The sequence below is a fragment of the Eubalaena glacialis genome, chromosome 4 (assembly GCF_028564815.1).
Source record: "Eubalaena glacialis isolate mEubGla1 chromosome 4, mEubGla1.1.hap2.+ XY, whole genome shotgun sequence".
NCBI lineage: Eukaryota > Metazoa > Chordata > Mammalia > Artiodactyla > Balaenidae > Eubalaena > Eubalaena glacialis.
Window position 1 is genome coordinate 113,906,394 of NC_083719.1, and position 19,924 is coordinate 113,926,317.

A 19,924-nucleotide genomic window follows, 5' to 3' on the forward strand; every position below is an offset into this window, starting at 1 on the left:
GCAGAGTGACGGACAGCAGGTGGGCCAGAGCCACGGGTTAGCTTTTTGTACTCAAGATGCAGCAGCATCATATGTCCCCACACAAGCATTGTTTTTGCACAACAAACTGGCCGTTGTTCTTCTCTCAGACCAAGGGGACTCCTGCTGCATTTAGCAAGGTGAGAACGGGACTTGCAGGGAGGCGGTGCAGGTAGAGGACGCAAGGCCAGCCAGGCCGGGACTGAAGTCCAGGCCTCCTTCCTGACGGGGTCGCTGGGGCAAGGGCTTCCCTTCTCTGGGCTTCAGTGCTGGGAGCCCAGAGCCGTGAGGGAGGTGGGGATGTAACCTGTCTCCGGCTGGCCCTCACGCCCTTGCCTTTCTCCGCAGGCTCGCCTGCAGGCCGGCACTGGCTACGGGAGCACGCTTAGCTGCATCCGCACTGTGTACAGGAGGGAGAGTGTAAGTGCTCCCGGGGTGGGGTCTCCTCCTGGGGACAGAGGTCACAGCCCTCACGCGGCACGCCCAGCAGGAGGCCTGTTCATTCCGTTCATCACCTTCGGCTCAATTTTCTCTCTTCATCTCACACCACTCCTCCAATATTATGTGTTACCTAAACTTAACCCTGCCCCCAAGTGGGATGTTATTGAGGAAAAAAACTGGTTTTGTGTCACCTCTCTGGAGAAATTCGGAGGCATTTAGAACCACAATGTGGAAAATTCCTACAAAAACAGGATGACCTGCCAGGTTTTCAAAACCAAATGTGTGGCGGTAAACCATGTGTTCACAGGCTCCCTTTCTCCCAGCATGGGGTGGAGGGTGTGGGGGGCAGGCTCTTCTGATCCCAGACACCCGGAACGGGCTTGTACCACAGGTCACTCCAGACCATGGGACCCAGGGGTTTTCTCTGCAAAGGGGAAATTCTGAATAACATTTTGTAGAAGAAGCATCAGGTGACCGTCTTGAGAATGAGTATGTGCTTTTGGAAGACTTTCCAAGGCTCCTCCTTGGGGAATTTAAAATAAATTTTAAAATTTAGGATGAAATGACCTGTTGGTTTAAAGAAATAGTCAGGTGTAAGCCCTGTGGCAGCCCTGGGCTTTTCCTTGAGTCACTGGAAATGTGGCCCCGTTATTGATTGCTGTCCCCCCCAGGCTCCATCCTAGGAAGTGCCCTGGAGCTCGGGAGCCTCCTGCCTGCACCTGGAGGTTCTTCTCTTGCGACAAAATATGTGTTGTGTCCTGGTGTTGTTCTGACTCTCTTGATCGTCTACTTTAAAATCAGGGTGAGCGCTGTAAACCCAGCACTCGTTGTTCCGGGGTAATGTTGTCCGATTCCTGCGTCCCCTGAATGACAGCTGTTGAGCCTCCTTTTTGGCACATGTTCTCCGCAGTGTCTGCCAGCCAGCATCTCCACTCTGGGGTTTCTGTGGGGACTGTGGGCGTTCCTCTGAGACACAGCAGCTCAGAGCTAAGTGATGTCTCAAGTTATCTGAGGGACCTTGTTGTAGAGGAAGAGGCTGAAGCATGGTGCGTGCGTGCATATGTGTTTGCGTGCACATGTGTGTGTGGACGCCTGTGTGAGGAGGTGTCCTGCCCCTTGCAAATAGGGGGCATGCATTCAGGTCAGGATTAGTGGGTTTGAGTACAGCCTGGAGTTTTTACAATGGCTTCTCGGTGCTTTTTCATCTTTGGTGCCATGTGTGCTGCACTGACTCCTCGGAAGAGCCTGTGGAATTTTCCAGTTTCAGTGGAGCATCTGTGGTGTTTGCTGAGAACGCGGTGTGTATGGACAGAAGCCTCTTCATGCTCTTCATCCGGGGACTCCCCCTCTGGCTTTTTTCCAATAGACTCCCATGCTCGGGGCACCCAGCTACATGCTGGCCCAGGTGCCCCTGGGGTGCTGTGGGACCCTTCTTACCCCCTCACTACAGGCTTAGCGCATTATATTTTAATTGCCTGTCAGTTTGTCTGTCTGGGTCCCCCCTCCCCTGCCCCCAGACTGTGAGCTCAGTGAGGGTGGAGAGTGTGTCTTTCTTGTTGTCCTCCAGGGCCTGGCACATGCCCAGAGAATGCTTTTGTTGGAGTGACACATGAGGGAAGAGTGTGTGGTGCTTGGTAAGCCCACTACCCACTGGGGCTCCATGGGCTGCCCTCGGCCACAGCCCAAGAACACTGCCACTCCAGTGACAAATGCAGGTTCCAGGCCCAGCCCATCACGGCTCAGGAACCAAAGCTTCATGCAGAGGCCGGTTCCTCCTCGGGTTAAGGATGCTCTCGCCCTCCCCTGTCTCTTCTCTCACATCAGCATCCTCTTTTATTCTTTCCACCAACGTACTGGTTTCCTTTTCCTATGGTGTCTCCCCCGCCAGCCCGCAGGCTCCAGGAGGGCAAGGTCTCTGCCAAGGGCAGCATAGGCCCTCATGCCTCCTCCCCCTGGGTCTCCCCACAGGTGTTTGGCTTCTTCAAGGGCATGGCCTTCCCCCTCGCCAGCATCGCTGTCTACAACTCAGTGGTGTTTGGGGTCTTCAGCAACACACAGAGGTTCCTCAGCCACCACCGGTGCCAGGAGCCCGAGGCCGGCTCACCCCGCGTGCTGTCCGACCTGCTCCTGGCCAGCATGGTGGCTGGCGTGGTCTCTGTTGGGCTGGGTGCGCCCGTGGACCTCATCAAGATCCGGCTGCAGATGCAAACCCAGCCATTTCGGGAAGGTAAGCAGCCAGGGGAGGTGGCCTGGTGTCTGGGGACCTGTGACCCATTCCTGGTTTCCCAGATCTGGGATTTGGTTAATAATCTTTTTATGGAGCAGGGCATCTATGTTGAATCATTTTATCTATAGTGGTAACTCTCACTGGTTAAGGATTTTCTACGCGCCCGGCGCTTGCAAAGAGCCCTGCATGGGTTCTCTTAATTCGTCTTCAGCACAATTCTCTGAGGCAGGTGCTGTGATTTTTTCCATTTTACAGATGAGAAAACTGAAGTTCCCAGAGGTTAAGATACTTATTCAAGGACACACAATTAATGACTGGCCAGTCAGGACCAGCTACATAATTTGCAGCCCCCCAGGATGAAATGAAAATGCGATCTCTTGATCACAAATTAGTAAGAATTTTAAAAGGGCAACAGCAGAGCATTGTCAAGTGAGGGGCCCTGTGTGACTGCCCAGGTCTCAGACCCACACCTGCCTCCCACACACCAGGGAGTGCAGCCAGGGAGGCCTCAAGCTGGACTGGCTGCAGGGCCATGAAGCGGGCCGCCCCTCCCTCACCCTTGATGTTCCATTAGAGCTTCATTTCTTATGTGCTACGTAGCTACTCCTGCGCCGCGAGCTGGAGCTGTCATCTCCTCCCTGCTGGGAAAGAGGTTTCTGACTCTTCTCCTGGAGCAGTTTTGATAAAGGAGGAGGGAAAGAATGGGAAGGCACTTGCTGTGCAGAGTAGAAAGTGCCAGCTCCAGAGGAAGGATGAGCTGGGGGTCTTAGACAAATTTTAATACCTTGGCGTTTGGTCCTTGGCTCTCATTTTACTCTGTCTCCTCAGGGAAGATACTATCCCTTCCTGGGCCTCAGTCTCCTTTTCCGTATAATGGAAGGATTGCATCCCAGGTCCTTCCTGTCACCTCAGATACATACCTGACAGATCTCATGGGTAAGACCCCTCTCCTTGGCAGCCTTCTGAATGGCCTCCATGTGAACCCTCTGCCCACAGAGGCAGGGGGTCGGCTCTGCCCCATGGCTGAAGCCCCAAAAGCTCACTCAGGAGCATCCCAGGCCAGTGCCTCTCCTGCCCCCAACCCAGGTTCCTCGAGTCAGCCTGCACTCCCTGCTCAGCCGGGGAGGTGTCTAGGGCAGGTCTGCACACACTCTGAGCACAATGCTGATGCCCCTCACAGGGGTCCCTGCTACCCCAAGAACATGAGTCACACCTGCTGGATGCTCGCGGTCACTGTCAGCATGCGGGGAGATGCAGGGCAACAAACGGGTTGGCTCACCCGGAGGGTCACAGAGCGTACTCCCATGGGGGCCGCCCAGGGAGATACAGGGCAGGCAGATCCTCACCTCCATCTACCTGACATACTGAATCGTGTCTTGGTACAGCTCAGTTTGACCAAGGGGTCACACCTCTGAGAAGAGATTGAAGCTCGCTGATCTGGTCCTATCCCAGAGGCAAAAGCAAAGATGCAGAGAAATGAAGGCCATCATGGACAGGCCTAGAACCCAGGAGTCCTGGCCCCCAGGCTGGTTTTTTGTGCTATCCTGTCTACTTCCACAAAGCTGTGTTAGTCTAGGGTGCAGAGGAAATCTCTCCATAGGCCTTAAAGCTCTTTGGGGTCCAGATGTTGCAAGAGTCTTGGTGATGAGGCTCCTGGGGGCAGCCCCACCTCCTTCACAACCAGGGCGCCTTGTCCATGGAAGGGGAGGAGAGAGGGGTAGGCATGCTTGTGTACGTGTGAGGGGGCCCTCAGCCAGCCTAGACACCAAGGAAGGTGTTTCTCAATAAATGCCGGGACATTTGGAGGCAAGTTAATTGGTAAACTTTCTCCACAGTGTTTGCTTCCATTCTCTGTTCTGTCCTCACCCACCTACACTTTTCCTGCAGAGGGTTCTAGAATGGTGGCTGACTTGGCAGGCTAAGGGCTGAGCTACAGGGGTCCTGAGGCCAGACTAGAAGCCTCCGGAGACTGGAGGAAGGATAGGAGCAGAACAGCCAGACCCAAGAAAGCCCCCAACGCTGGGCGTGCAGGAGCCTCACTTTTAGGGAGCTGAGCAGCCTCCGTTAGCAGCTGCCAAAGTTGCTAAGTGTTCATCGTGTCCTGACACTGTGTTAAGTGCTGTATGTGCATCATCTCATTTAATATCCACCCGACAGTGGGAGGTCAGCATGACTGTTAGCCCTGTTCATTTACCCAACACACCATAATTATGTACCTGCTGTGTGCCAGGCACAGGGCTAGGTGCTGGGGACACAGCGATGAACAAAAGACTCCATCTCTCTTGTAGTGCTCTGTCCAGCAGACGGGCAGACAGGAATTGGGCCACTCCAAATAGGGTGGGTGGCAGGGAGTGGGTTGGGCTCTCAGCCAGGCTGGGGGTCAGGAAGGGCTCTGGGGCAGGTGGTGGGAGGGGTGGAAGGAGAGCGTGGACGTCAGGACTGTGCACCTAGTTAGGGCAGCACTGAGGGCCACCCATGCCTGCTCTCCTGGGCCATGGGAGCCTGAGGCACAGCCCACCTGGGCTGGGACTCTCTAGAACTGCCCGTCCAGGAAGTCGGGACCCTTCTGGAGCCTTGTTTCCTGGATAAGCCCTCTGAGCAAGGAGAACATGGGGATGGTGTGCCCTCCCTGTCCTCCAGCATCTCAGGGCGGGAGGCGGTTCCTTGACCCTACTCCTGTACAGACGGGACCATGGCCTCAGGCTGTAAGTTCATCTGCATGGTGCCAGAAGGAAACCGGTTCTTAAGTAAACCGCTTGAGGCAGCAACAGAAAATAAAAATGTGTTTGTTCTGTCTTCCCCAGTGTGCCAGGAAGCTGACCTTTGGGGAGCTCAGGGAAGGCTCTTAATAAGAGACCAAGGGAGGTCCTGCACACAGATTTTTCTCAGCCCTGCAAAGCTCGAAGTCATTAGCACCTGATCGCAGGGGCTTAGCTGGCAGTGCAAACACAAAACGGTTGACCTGAGTGGGCGGAGGGAAGGTAGAAACCAAGACTGGAGGGTCCGCCTCAGCTGTGCCCCTAGAGCCTCTGATCTGGACTAACCCAGAATAGTCACAGCCATGGGGGCTGAGGAGCCAGTATTTACTTAGCCCTTACCATGTGCCAAGCACTGTGCGAAGAACTTAGTGTGTGTTTAATCTTCACAACAACCCAATTCCTAGACATTTACAAAGGGGAGACTGAGGCACAGAGATTCCATCACCTGCCTGAGGTCTGCCCTAGTGGAAGGTGGAGCTGGGATACAGACCCAGGCAACTGACTCAGAGCCCGCTGATGCTGTTTCTGCTTCTGCCCCAGGGTTTTGTAGAAGCTGAGGCTACAACAACTTTGGTAATATCTGGGTCTTTGCACAAAATCATCATGTACAAAACCAGCTGCAAACTTTGAGGGAGGAAAGGGGACTTGGAACATGTCTCCAAAATGACATTGTTCAAGTAGTGGGCATAGCTTGTGGGCTCCGAGGGATGGGTCTGAGTCCTGTGGCTTTGGGCAGCTCCGCTCTGCATGGCCCACTCTTCCTTACCTTCCCCTGTCCCCCCAGATGCATGGGGAAAGGGCTTTGGCGACTACAGGTGCTGGTCAGGATCGACTATTGGGGATAAAGCATGGGTGGCAGGCAGTGGGTCACCAGGCAGTACTTTCTGCCAGGAATCTCTCCAGAAGATGAGGAAGGATGTGGTTATCTTTCACTTGTTCCTCGGGAACCCTCTAGGCCAGAGATAGAAAACTCAAAGACTCACTGGGACCAGGGAGGTAACATAAGTAAGCACGGCTACCTGGAAAATGTACCCTTTTCCATTTTTTGGACACCTACAGCCCTCCTAACCTGTGTTTCGTTTTTCCTCTTTTTATTGAAACACAGAACATACTTCACTTTCCATATCACTCTGCTGTTAGAAACACAGCAGTTCAAGCATATGTGTCAGCCTTGGTGCTGGGAAGGCAAGTCGGGAGTGGTACACACGGTTGCAAGCTGCCCAGATCCTGTCGGAGGGGTGGCTGCAACCCTGCTCCGGCTGACTGTTGCCACGTGGCCTGGATCTTCTGCTTTTTAAGAGAAGGCAGAAAGCTAGATTTTCCCAGGGTCTTCCAATTGGAAATTGTCAGATAATTCAAGTAAAAACAAAACCAAACACAAACCAACGTAACACCATGCAGCCCAAAGCATTGTGTGGGCTGGACAGTGTGGGGCTGCGGTTGGCTGCGAGCTTGTGGTCTCTGCTCTGAGTCAGGCCCGCTCTCCCTGATAACTGGGCTGAGATGGGTAATTGCAGGCTACCCTGTGCAGGGCTTGTGGGATTGCTCATGGCTTGTGGCTTTACCCCACAATTGCCAGTCCACTTCCCGGGTGGTGACAACGGGCTATGAGAGACTAAGCCACGTACTGAAGGCAGGTGCCAGAGGCCTCTGGCTTCCCTGCTTTGGGGCATGTGTCAAGTAGAAAGGAGGCCATGGCGAGGTGAGAACTCAGCTCATCTGGTTGGAGACGTGCAAATATAAAGCCACTGAGTTCATCCTGACTGTCTGAATGTGGAGGGAGAAAGCGCCCATCCACCCAAATACAGTCACCGTTAACACATTAATATGTTTCCTTTTCCTGTTCTATGTGCATGGATTAAATGTTTTAAGAGGTTGTACTTATGTTATATAGACAGTTTCATATCCTGTTCTTAATTCAATGTAAAACAGAAGCATCTTCCATGTTACTAAAATAGAATTATAAAATTAAAATAGATGGATAATATTTAAAATAGATGTACAATATTCCATCAAATAAACACACGCACACACACACACATTTTGAGAGGGATGATACAGTATAGTAAGAATTCAGTTCCTGGAGTTAGGCCACCTGCTTCTAATCTTACCTCCACCTGTTGTTGCCAAGCCTCAGTTTACTCATCTGCATAAAAGGCGTAACAGGAGTAGCTCCTTCATAACTGGGATGGGATGGGATAACATGTAACACAGGAAGATCTTACACAATGTCTGGTACATTGAAAACACGAAATAAATGTTAGCTATGCAATTAAACTTATTATTTAGAAGTCTTCCTACTAGTGAACATTTAGGTTGTTTACAGTTCTTCCTCTTCTAAAAATAGTGATGTGATCAGCAAATTTGTCCATAAAGAGTTGCCTTCATTTACAGTCATTTCCCTAAATGTGTGGGCTCTTTGATTCGTGACTGGGTCAAAGACTACAGTCATTTTTAAGATTCTTGGTACGTATTGTGAAATTTGTTAAACAGAGGGGTTTTACCAAATTACATAGGCAGTTGCTAAAGTTTAAAGGGAGGGTCCGTTTGGCGCTGCCTACCAGTACATGCTAGACGGCAGTTATCCTCATGAAAACTCTTCCAGCTTCACGGAGGTTTTCTCCTGGGGCCTCTGTCACTTGGCCTGAATTCATTCAGATCTGGCCTTGACAGTAAGGTGCCTGTGAAGGTGCCGTTTTCAAGTTATCATAACCCTTCGCCCAGGCATGAGCCTCACTAGGCCCCCTGCTGGGCTCGAGCTGGAATTCAGGGGTGAGGTCCCTCTGCTGCCTGGGCCAAGTCACATCCTGGAGCCCGGTGGCCAATGGCACTCACTCCTCCCCCATCTGGGAGCTTTCAGGTCTGTGTTTTCATTAAGAGCCTAATTAATGTGCAGATCACAAAGCCCTCAACACCACAGGAGGCCAGAGTTCGGGGAATCAGAGGAGGACTCAGCATTAACTCTGTGCTGACCATCATAGTAGTTTCACCAGGCCCAGTTGGAGGCAAAGGGCTGAGGGTTACACTTGATTGAATTCACTCTTTGATTCATTCATTCACTAGCATTTCCCGAGGCCCTGCTCTGAGCCAAGCAGAGTAGGTAAATCAGGTATCAGACACGCACAGCCCCTGCCTTCATGGAGCACTCAGTCTGGTGGGGAATCAGGTGTGCACCAGAATGAGAAGGGCCCCAGGAAGGCTGTGGAACCTCAGAATCTGGCTCTGCAGACCGGGAAGGCTCCAGAGAGGAAGTGGCTATTGATTGGATGTTTGAATACTGGCTAGGATTTGGAGGTGGGGATGTAGGGAGGGAGAGGTGTTTCAGACTGAGAAACGATGTAAGGAAAGAGTCAGTGGCAGGGGACTTCCCTGGTGGTCCAGTGGTTAAGACTTCACCTTCCAGTGCAGGGGGTGTGGGTTCGATCCCTGGTCAGGGAGCTAAGATCCCACATGTCTTGCAACCAAAAAGCCAAAACATAAAACAGAAGCAATATTGTAACAAATACAATAAAGGCTTTAAAACTGGTCCACATTCGACGTGAGAGAGTGGCATGGACTTATATATACTACCAAATGTAAAATAGACAGCTAGTGGGAAGCAGCCACATAGCACAGGAAGATCAGCTCGGTGCTCTGTGACCACCTAGAAGGGTGGGATAGGGAGGGTGGAAGGGAGATGCAAGAGGGAGAAGATATGGGGATATATGTATATGTATAGCTGATTCACTTTGTTATAAAGCAGAAACTAACACACCATTGTAAAGCAATTATACTGCAATAAAGATGCTAACAAAAAAATGGTCCACATTAAAAAAAAAATCTTAAAAAAAAAAAAGAGTCAGTGGCAGGAAAGGCAAGCATGTGGCAGGATGAGGGGGGAGGGGTGGAAGATGCAGGGTCAGTTGTGAAGAGCTTGGATTTTTAGCCGAGTATGGGTTTCCTTTCTATTCTGCAGGCAGAGGAGCGTCTTGGACAGCAGCATGACCTGAGCAAAGCTGTGTGGTAGGAAGTGAACCTGGCCTTCAGAAGGGATGGAAGGGGGTGGGAATAGTAGAGGTGAGGAGGCTGATTTGGAGGCTTCTCCACAGACCAGGCAAGAGGCTGGGAACGCCGGACCCAGGGCCGTGGGCTTTGGGAGTAGAGGGGAACGGCAGATGGAAAAGGCATTGATGATGTAGAACCAACAGGCCAAGCAGGAGAGAGGAAAGTGTCGAAAATGCCCCAGGATTTCAAAGTTGGGTGGCGATGAGGGAGGTGGTACCTCCCACGCAGGGAATTAACCAGCAGATGAAGCACGCAAGACAGAGCTTGGCGCGGAGCGGGTGAGCACACATACTCATTGTTGCTGCTGCTGGTTTGGACCCTGGCTGGAGGGGTAGGCTCGAGTGAGAACGTGGGGACTTGACCTTGGTTCCTGTTGAGGGAGGGACTGCAAATGGAATGTCAGGGCTGGAGGTTTAGACAGGGGTGTGACAGACATAGAAGTGACAGCTGAAGTCATGGCGTTAGATGCAAATGCCAAGGTGAGCTGCAATAACCACCAGGGTAGATGTCAATGAGAAAACGCTGTAAAGGAGTTTGGGAGGGAGCTATACTGATGCTAATAGCTGTAGTTAACAAGTATTGCGCCCCAGCCATGTGCTCTGTGCTAACACAAATCCCGTGATTCAGTCACCACAGCAACTCTATGAAATCCGCACTGTCATTCTCTGTTTGACAGGTGGGGAAACTGAGGCTGGGCTTAAATGACTTGTCCATGCTCCCTGGGCTGTTCCGCCCCGGACCGTGCGGCTCCACACCCTGGGAACACAGTCCTGAGAGACTCATGTCACCAGCGTGGGGAAGGAGAGGGAAGAAGGGAGAGTTGCTGAAGTCAGGGTGACAGTGGGGACGGAGACCAATGGGTAAAGAAGGAAAAAGACTTTCTTTTCCAAGTTGGGAGGGGAGAAGGAAAGAGACAATTGTGAGAGAATTTTGAGGCAAGAGGAGGGAAGTTGAGGAAGCCTGACTCTACCATACTTAAGATAATCTGATGGAACGAAAGGGACAGAGTGTGGCCAGGATTCGAGGAGGAGAAGGTCCTAATATCTGGACATGCCGAGAGGAGACAAGCTGGACTGGATGGTAACAGTGGGAGTGCCAGCTGAGGGGTGATCTGGGCAAGTAAGATCATCAGCCACACACCTGAACACAAAGCCCGTTTGAGCTCAAGAATCTGCATGATGGCAAAATGGGGTGAAACCATTTCTCCCTGGATCTTCTGAAATGTCTGGCTGAGAAGGTCAACAACTGTGCCTCAGAGGCCCTGACTACATCAGTTTGTCTCTTTGGCAACACAGTTTTATTGCTCCCATAAAGATGTGTGGCTGCCAAGAAGCATACTTATCTCCAGGCAGGTTAGCCTTTTGATAGAGTGGACTTTCTAAGAATTTCCCAGTTCAGGGCAGGAATTAATGATGCTAAGCTCCGTAAAGAGATACACATTGCTCCATTCAGTTCCTAAAGAAGGAAGCCTCTGGGAAGGCAGGAACCCTTGGAATGTGATAAGGGGCACAAAAAAACCTGGAGACTAGCCAGGACCATACAGTTGGGGCCTTCTTCTCAAGTAGGCTGTGTGCCAGTGGGAAGTGAGGGCTGGAGCAATGGCAACCCAAAAGTGGAGGGAGGAGGTTTGTGAAGAGGCCAGGCATATAGCCATGCAGTTCAAGAGGCGCCCTTGAGTTCTGGACAGTGTGACTGAATATTTTTCAAACTGTGGTCCCACATAGCTTGCCAAGATTAATGAAGGTGTACACAACATAACACACCATTGTGTAAGTTACATACAGTGGGGACACATCCATCTGTTCTTTCAATCAATTGACAAGGGCAAATATTGTCCTGATTTCTAGACTTGACACTAGTGTTGGTAGTTCTCAGAGCTGGGTCGGTATCTACAATCTTTCCACAGCAGGCTTGGCAGGTCATGGCAGGTGACAGCAGGGCATGACTGCCTGAGATTAGCAGGTCCAGCACTTCCGGAATCTGAAGTCACATCAGGGCAAGGTAATAAAGACAGGAACGATAACTATTTCCCTCAAGTAAAGTACATTTGCACAACACATATTTTAGTAAAGTACATTTGCCAACATTCTCAATTAATTTTCACAAAAGCCAAATGATGTGGACAGGCCACTGATTCTTCGCCTTTTGTGTATGATGAGGAAACTGCAGCCCAGTGTGGTTGAGTCCTTTGCACCAGGTTGTACAGTAAATAGCAACTGAGCAACAGAGCAAATCCCAGCTGCTCCTAATCCAGGGCTCTTTCTACTAAACCATCTGCCTATCATGGACTCTTTAGAAACAGGAACTGGGCCAGAGCTTTCCAGTTGGTAATACCCTGGGGAAGTGAACTGAGGGGTCCCTCAGCTTGTTCAAACCCAAACCACAGAGGTTATACCCAACCTGTTTGTTGGAGGATGTCCATCCACATTACTGGATGCTTCCATAGCATCTTCGACAAGTGTGGCAGCTTATGATTTGGAAGTTTCTTTTAGCGTCTAGTCTCTGGCACAAGGACCAGACAGGGCTGGGCTTGGAGGAATGCCGAACACAGGAGGTGAAGCTTTGGGAGGCCCCAGTGCTAGAGCTGCCGATCAGATGCTCAAGTGTTCACTGAATGGATGTTGAGGCACATAAGGCCCACAGTGTCAGGCACAAGGCCACAGTGTCTGGGACAGGCCACAGTGTGTGATCCCTATCATCAGGAAACTCACTGAACCGGTTAAGGCAAAACAACATACTCAGAAAACAGCAGCAGCCAGGACAGACCATGATAGGGGGTACAGCCTTGGCATGGACTAGGGGTCCCAGCTTTTTCTACGAGTACCTTTTAAATATATAAAATGGAGTCCAACCCATAGAATAGCTGTTTACTTTGTGTCCAGAGATTAAGAAAACACATATGACAAGAAGCTACCATGGATCATCAGTGTATTTAAGTAATTGTTATTGTGTTCCCACAATAGTACCTACACATATGAGAAAAATGGCCAGACATGTATGTGAGATATTTTAGGAATTCTGTCAATCTATAATGCTTGTGGATTGGTGGGTCCCTTGAAATAACCCCATGCTGCCCCCTTCCATTTGAGAGCCTGCTGGCCCAGAGGCATTCGAGCACAGAACACTTGGTGAGCCTGCACATCGCTAACTGGGGACCAGCAGGGCCTCATCAGTGGGTGGCGGACTTGTTAAGGATTTTCTGGAGAAAGTGACCTGTTGAGAAATGATGTTGTATTTCCACCCCACCCTAACATAGGCACACAGAGGAGGACTGGTGGCGCTCTCCCTTCCAGAGAGGCTCCTGAGGCCTGGGCCCTCCTTACCTCAGTGGATCAGTGACCAGTCACTGTGTTTCAGCTGACTTTCCTGTTTCCAAGGTCATGACCCACTGAAGAAATTGAACAGCATTGCCTGAAAAAGGAAAGAAGTGAAACGTGTTCGTGTTTGTGTCTGGGAAGGGTACAGCGGGATGCAGTGGCAGGACCCTGGGTTCTGAGAAGAGGGGCACTAGTGGCAGATCTGTGGGGACCTCAGCCTGCATCTGGGCCAGTGCAGCCTCTCTGAGGTAGGAGGACACCCCCCAAGGAGTGGCTGCATGTGTACCTGTTAGAACTGGCCAAACCTGGACACCCGCACTTGCTGCAGAGCTCCCTGCAGAGGCACCTGCCTACAGAGGGACCTCCTGGCCCAGGCAGGAGCCAGCAAGCAAGGCACCAGACACTGCTGCTGAGCGGTGGAGCCAGACGGCCACAGTGTGTGGTCCGAGGAGCGATGGCGGGGACTGAGCTGGACAAGGCAGGGGAGCCCGGAGGAAGGGTCTTTTTAGAACTATGTAGGCCTTCCTAAGCTCCTAGGTGAAGGTTAGGAGCAGGGTGGGGGGCAATTTTATCAACTTTGAACATCCTGCTCGTCTTGGTGTAGGGTGCTTGAGTTGACCCTAAATGAATTTGGGAAAACAAAGAAAACCACAGGCATCCTGAGTGTAACTCTACCTATCATAGTAAAAGGTTCTTGATTTAGAGAGTATAGCAAAAAATGGCCTTAATGGTAAAGTGATAAGAAATAATCATGATAAGAAATAATCAAAATTTGATTCATCATCTTATCCTCATTTCAGAACAAAAAATTCTCATTAGAGAAACTAAATACATTTCATTCTAGAAGGAAATATACCTAATATGAACCCTTCACTTGCATGTGTACACCCCAAGCCAAAGCCCTGAAGGTTCCAGAACAACAGGCTGAGGGGCAGTGGTTCAGTGGAGCAGGGTGCCTACTTCCTTCCTTGGGTTCCTTGCACAAAGACAAATCCACATGTATCAGTTGTGCATATTTCCAAGAGCTGCTTGCCAGCAACCTCCCAAGTCAGTTCTTAAGGGTCACCAAAATTTGTTCTACACAGACTAAATTTGGTCCACTGCTAGAGTTACCAGAAGCTCTGATTCGGCGCTTTTCTAAGTCTAGCTGCCAAGGCTCCTGGGCAACTCCTTCCCCAGCTGAGCCACAGAGCATCTTGTGGTCTGAGCAGCTGATCAGAATCCCAGCGGTCTTCTGCCTTGTGGTCCCTCATGAATTGTCCATACCACTATTGCTAAAGTAGGTGGGCCCACAACAACTGTCACCCAAAAGAGATTTACTTCTCAGTGAGTGACACGTCATTGATGTCACAGAATCCTTTTGCCTTGAAAAGCAGGAGAGGCTAGGTAGGCTTCTTTGCTCTACCTGAGTGACCAAAACAGTTTATTTCAAGTCTAAGACGTCATTTTCTCAGTAGGATATGGTGTCTGGTGCATGCCATGGTCAAAACTCACCAACTGTGCACTTACAAGCTACACCTTTTATGGAATGTAAATTATACCTCAGTTAAAAAACAAACTAATAAAAACAGGCAGAGGAGGCCAGAGGAGAAGACAGGGGCTCTTAAGAGTGATTGGTCTTCATGGGAAAAAAGGTGAGACTTAAGAACAGGGAAGAAGTCCAGCCAAGAATGTATCATCTCAATGTAATAACAAGGACACATCAAACAAGCCTCAGATAAGGAAAGTTCTATTAACAAGAAAGGGGGCGGTGTAGTCTTGAAAAATGGCAGTGTCATAAAAAAAACAAAGAAAGGCTGTGGAAATGCTCCAAATGAAAGGAAGCTAAAGAGACATGACAACTAAATATAATACCCGATAGACTGGATCCTGTCCTGGGGGTTGGGGAGGAACACTCTAAAGGTCAGCATGAGATCACAGGAAGGTATGAGCATAGGCAGTACATTAGATACAAGTATTGTCCATGTAGATTATGAACCCGGCTGTTGTCCCACAGTATGTAGAATGGTATCCCGAGTCTTACGAAACACAGACTGAAGTATTTAGGGGTAAAGGGCCATTTTGTATGTAACTCACCCTGAAATGGGTCAGAGAATAAAATTATGTATGCATGTGTGTGCAAAAGAATTTCCTTATTGCTTATTTTGGGAGAAAAAGAATGAAGGTACAGATTTGGTTCTGGTTTGGGTCTTGATGTCAAGGCCAGTTCTCGTTTGGCCAAGTGTTTTTCCAATTTTATCAGATTCTCTCGTTCTATCAGTGACTCCTGAAAGCCACATTGTACCCGCAGCTGATTCGTGAAAACCCTGACTCCAGGTCAGGTCACTGTTACCTGGAGATGAACATGGCCCAGGCAAAGTTTAGGCATTGGGACAAAGGCATCTGTTCAGTTTAATTGCACACACGTGTTTGAGTGAAAAGTGGGGGGGTGGGGTGGGAGAAGAGGGGGAGGGAGGGAGAGAGCACACAAACCGTAAAACAAATATGGTAAAATGTTAACAATAGGTGAATCTGGGTAAAGGTGTTCTGTGTACAGTTTTCCTTTTTTGTACTTTTTTTTTTGCAAATTTGAAATTATTTCCAAATAAAAAGTTTCTTTAAAAATATTGGGGATGAGGGAGCTGGAAGGAGTTTCAAGGGCTTCACAGTATCAACTTGTGTCCAGAAGGCCTTGGCCACCAGTTCAGACTCGTGTCAGTATTCCAGGTCACCATGACAATTCTATTGCTGTAATAATTGTAAATGGATCATTTTCAAGCAATAAAAGCTAGATCGCTTATGTTACAACCCTAGGAGAATGTGAGAGAATTTCCTTATTGCTTATCCTGAAAAGAAAAGGAAAAAAGTACAGGGTTTTTGTTGACAAAGTCAGTTGGAGGTTGGACAAGTTTTTTTTTCAACATCTGTCCCCCAGACAAGCAGAATGTTATCAGGACATTCTCTTTCAATCAGTAACTTCTGAAAGCTACATCATACCCACAGTTGATTCATGAAAACCTTGACTCCTGGGACAGATCACTGTTACTTTGACATGAGCATGGCCCAGGCAAAGTTTATATGTTGGGACAATTAACATCTATGTGGGCTAATGTCAAAATTTCCCAGGATGACCCTGGTGGTATCATAGTGGATTTGGGAGAGAAAGGGGTGTTCAGTGACCTCTCAGTAGACTCTCAAAGACCACAGTGTCTGATCTTGCTCTGAGCCCAGAGGGCCCGGTGCCCCTAAAAGTGGCCACCACCCCTGCTCACTCCCTGCTATAGACTATAGAATGGGACTCAGCCTCCTGCCCACGCTGTAGTTGGCCTAATGCACGTGGCCAGGATGCCTCTGTTCCCCCAACACAGAAAGAAAATACAGGATTAGTTTGTTCAAGCATACTTTCCAGGCAAATAGGAACCTCCCCCTGGACCTCGTCTACTTCCGGGTTGAGTGAAAAGGACAGGTTGTACTTTACTCCTAAATCTCCGGTTTGGACTGTGGCATCATGAAGCTGAGTATTTTTTCCTAACCTTCATTTGATAAAGATGGGGCTATGTAGGGGGCTTGGATGTTCACCTATATAACAAAAGTGATCTGTCTTTTAGCCAGCATGTGTAAAACCCCATTGAGAGGGTGCTTACAGGGAATTAAACCCAGTTGGCAAAATACACATGTGGTCACAAGCAAGATTCATTCTTTTTCTGTCCTGGCCATGTCATGTTAGTTCTTCAAGAAGGGAAAGTTGAGAACATGAGTCTGCTTTATCTACACTGGGACTAGGAGGTCTCTCTGGCCATGAGTCAAAGCTGTGCTAAAAGGTCCGTAGCAGAGTAGACAGGCATCAGACAGGGAGATGCAAGAAGCCCGATGGAAGAATTAGAGGGACAGACAGAGTCACTACTTGCTGGCTACACACATCCTGTAAAGAAGTTACTGATATAACAACTGATGATCTGCCAGCAGAGACCCCAGAGGTCAGCTAAGGAGACAGCACCCTGTGCCCCTGGACTTTGAGGGGCCAATGGCACCAGTACTGCCCTACAGCTGTTTCAGGGCACAGCCTGGCCAGGGCTGGAGAGAGTCAGTGAGAACATGTCCAGCCCTCCAGCCAGTGCATCCTGCACCCAACTCACACCAGTCAACTTGGTCTCAGTAATAATCTGGTGATAACATTGCACCCCTACAGTGTTCCTAGCACCATGCTGAGCTCTTTATAGGTATTACCTTGTTTATACTCACAACAGCCTGTTCTCTTTTTTATTTAAAAAATACAATTTTCCAACTTTATTGAGATACAGTTGACATATAGCCTTGTGTAAGTTTCGGGTGCACAATGTGATGAATTGGTACACGTATGTATAGTGAAATGATTACCAAGATAAGGTCAGTTTACACATCCATCACCTCACATAGTTACCATTTTGTGTGTGTATGTGGTGAGAATGTTTAAGATCTGCTCTCTTAGCAACTTTCAAGTATACAATACAGTATTGGCCTGTCCCCTTTTCAAAGGTAAGGAAACAAAGGCTAAAAAGGTGCCTACCAAGGTCAGAAAGTTGGTAAGCAGGGCCAGGATTTGGAACCAGGACAGTCTGGGTCCAAATCTCATACACTTTTTACCACACTATGCACGAGTACACACACACACACACACACACAGTGTGTTGGATTTTCCAGCCTCTGCTTCAAGAAGGAGCTTGGTATGCCTCAGCATATTTGATCCAAGGCATCGTGCAGTCACATCTACTCAAAAAGACATAGTGATGGTTGACCGAGAACCTCTGGGCATTCTAAGGCAACAGGTGCTTTATCACCTGGCTGGGATTTTGTCCAGTCTGGCTGCACATGCTGGCAGGAGTTCCCTGTTGGGACTTCAGAATCCCCATTTGAGCTGCCAAGATGGTCAGAAGTTTTGGTAAAAATCAATTGGTGACGTGAGTGGGAACTGTCAATGGGCTGGGCTGACTCCAATGCCAGACAATGGTCATTCTCTTGCCCCCAGGTCACTTGCCATCTTTTTGCCCTGTCTTCGCAGCCAACCTCGGTTTGAAGCCCAGGGTGGCTGCTCTTGGGGAGCAGCCAGCCTACCAGGGGCCTGTGCATTGCATCATAACCATCGTGCGTACTGAAGGCCTGGCAGGGCTGTACCGGGGCGCCAGTGCCATGCTGCTGCGGGACGTCCCTGGCTACTGCCTCTACTTCATCCCCTACGTGTTCCTGAGTGACTGGATTACGCCTGAGGCCCACACAGGCCCCAGCCCCTGTGCTGTGTGGCTGGCGGGCGGCATGGCAGGTAAGGGCGGCATGGCCGATCACTGCCCCCGTGCTGACCACGGCAGCGAGACAGCTGGGGAGCCTACCATGCCCTTCTCAGCCCTGGGGAAGGGCAGGGTTCATCCAGCCACTCATCCAACAATTCTTTGTTAAGTACCTGCTATGGCCAGACCTAGCCAGGCAGACGAAGGGCTAGGAATGGGGAATGGTCCCCCCTCTTTCTCCCATCCCCTTCTCTCTGAGTCCCTATTTGGGCTCTTACAGCTTTCAGCTGGAACGCATATTTTGAGCACTTACTCTGTGTCAGGTATCACTGAGCTTTGAAAAGAAAATCTGTTATCATGGCTCACCTTTTTTGAATACTGGCACCCTGCAAACCTTTCCAATGTGAGATTTTCATTAGCCCCAGAAGGTAGGAATCAGTCTCCCCATTTTTCAGGTGAGAAAACAGGTTCAGCGTGACCAACTCAAGGTCACACAGCTAATGTAGACAGTATAGTAGGGACTCTGCAGTCAGAAAGATCCAAGTTCAAATCCACACTTAGTCATTTTGTGACCATGGACTGGTTACTTAACCTCCTTACTCAGAACCCACGCTGCATCCCCATTTCACTTTGGGTAAAAGTCAATGACCTTGCAATGGTTTCAAGACCATCAGCATTCCAGCTGCCTGTTACCCTTCCGCACTCATTTTTTTGCTACCGTCCCCTTACTTTGCTCTGCTCCAGCCACACTGGTCTCTTTCCTGCAACTTGACCGTGCCTGTCTCTCTCCCCACCACAGGGCCTTTGCACTTGCTATTCCCACTGCTTGGATTTAGCAATGCATAGGTCACCAGGGACTTTGACAAGACCCATTTTGATGAAGAGAAGGGTGTGAAAACCTGATTGAAGTGGGATCAAGAGAGAATGGGATGAAAGAAATTGGAGAACCCAAGTACAAACAACACTTCTGAGAGATTTGAAAGCGCTGTATTGGGAAAGAAAGAAACACAGCTATAGTCAGAGAGGGGTACGGAAGTCAGGAGAGGATTGCTTCTCAAGAAGGCGGATAACTGATGGGAACATACTGTACAGCACAGGGAACTCTATCTAATGCACGGTGGTAACCTAAATGGGAGGGAAGTCCAAAAGGGAGGGGATGTCTGTATGTGTATGGCTGATTCATTTTGTTGTGCAGTGGAGGCTAACACAACATTGTAAAGCAACCAAACTCCAATAAAAATTAAAAAAAAAAAAGGCAGATAACATGGTATGTTTGATGCTGATGGGAAAGATCCACTGGAGAGAAGAAAATTGTCATTCCTCCTCCTCATCATCATCTAATCAGCTGTGCTTGAAACTTAGGAAACACATAACAGAGCCCACATCTTAGCCACCAGACCCCAGTGTTCCCGTTCCCCCCCTTGTGCCTGAGGCCTGGCCTGTGCCAGCTCCCAGTAAGTGCTCAATAAGTACTTCTTGACTGAGAAGGTAAACAGGCCCCAGCTGCTTTCATTTCTGGTGAGAGCAGATGCGTGTGGCCTAGCAGTCAAACCTGGTTTTGTAATACCCTCTCCCATGGGCTGAGAACAGGGGAGTGTGCCAGGGGAGCACCTGGGCTGACTCCAGGGAAAGCGGCCCCATTTATCCTGGTAGAAGGCAGGAGGGAGGAGAGGTCCAGAGGGCTCCCAGAGGACCAAGGGCAGGAGGCTGGGATGGGCAGGGGGCTGGGGACAGGCTAAGGCCTCTTTTGGGAGCCGCTGGGCAGCAGTTACAAAACCTTGCAAACCAGCTGCCTTGGACTTTGGCATCGGTTTGTTTTTCTCTCCCAATCAAAGAATGTGCCAATTTCTCTGTTTATACAATAACCTGGCGTTGTTT

The 19,924-nt window shown here is 49.6% G+C and overlaps 1 protein-coding gene across 5 annotated transcripts in view; it reads left to right on the forward strand.

Annotated features, from left to right (window-relative positions):
* The window catches only part of SLC25A48 (solute carrier family 25 member 48), a 49,636-nt gene that overhangs the window by 7,755 nt on the left and 21,957 nt on the right, over positions 1–19,924 (forward strand). For 4 of the 5 annotated variants that reach the window (XR_009700770.1, XM_061188203.1, XM_061188205.1 and 1 more), the window contains exons 3-5: positions 367–438; positions 2,428–2,686; positions 17,824–18,081. Coding sequence is in view for 4 of the 5 variants with exons in the window: in XM_061188203.1 (XP_061044186.1) it covers positions 367–438; positions 2,428–2,686; positions 17,824–18,081 (589 nt within the window). In the remaining variant the exon portion in view is untranslated. The remainder of the gene's footprint in view (positions 1–366; positions 439–2,427; positions 2,687–17,823; positions 18,082–19,924) is intronic. The other variant, XM_061188204.1, reaches the window with a different exon arrangement.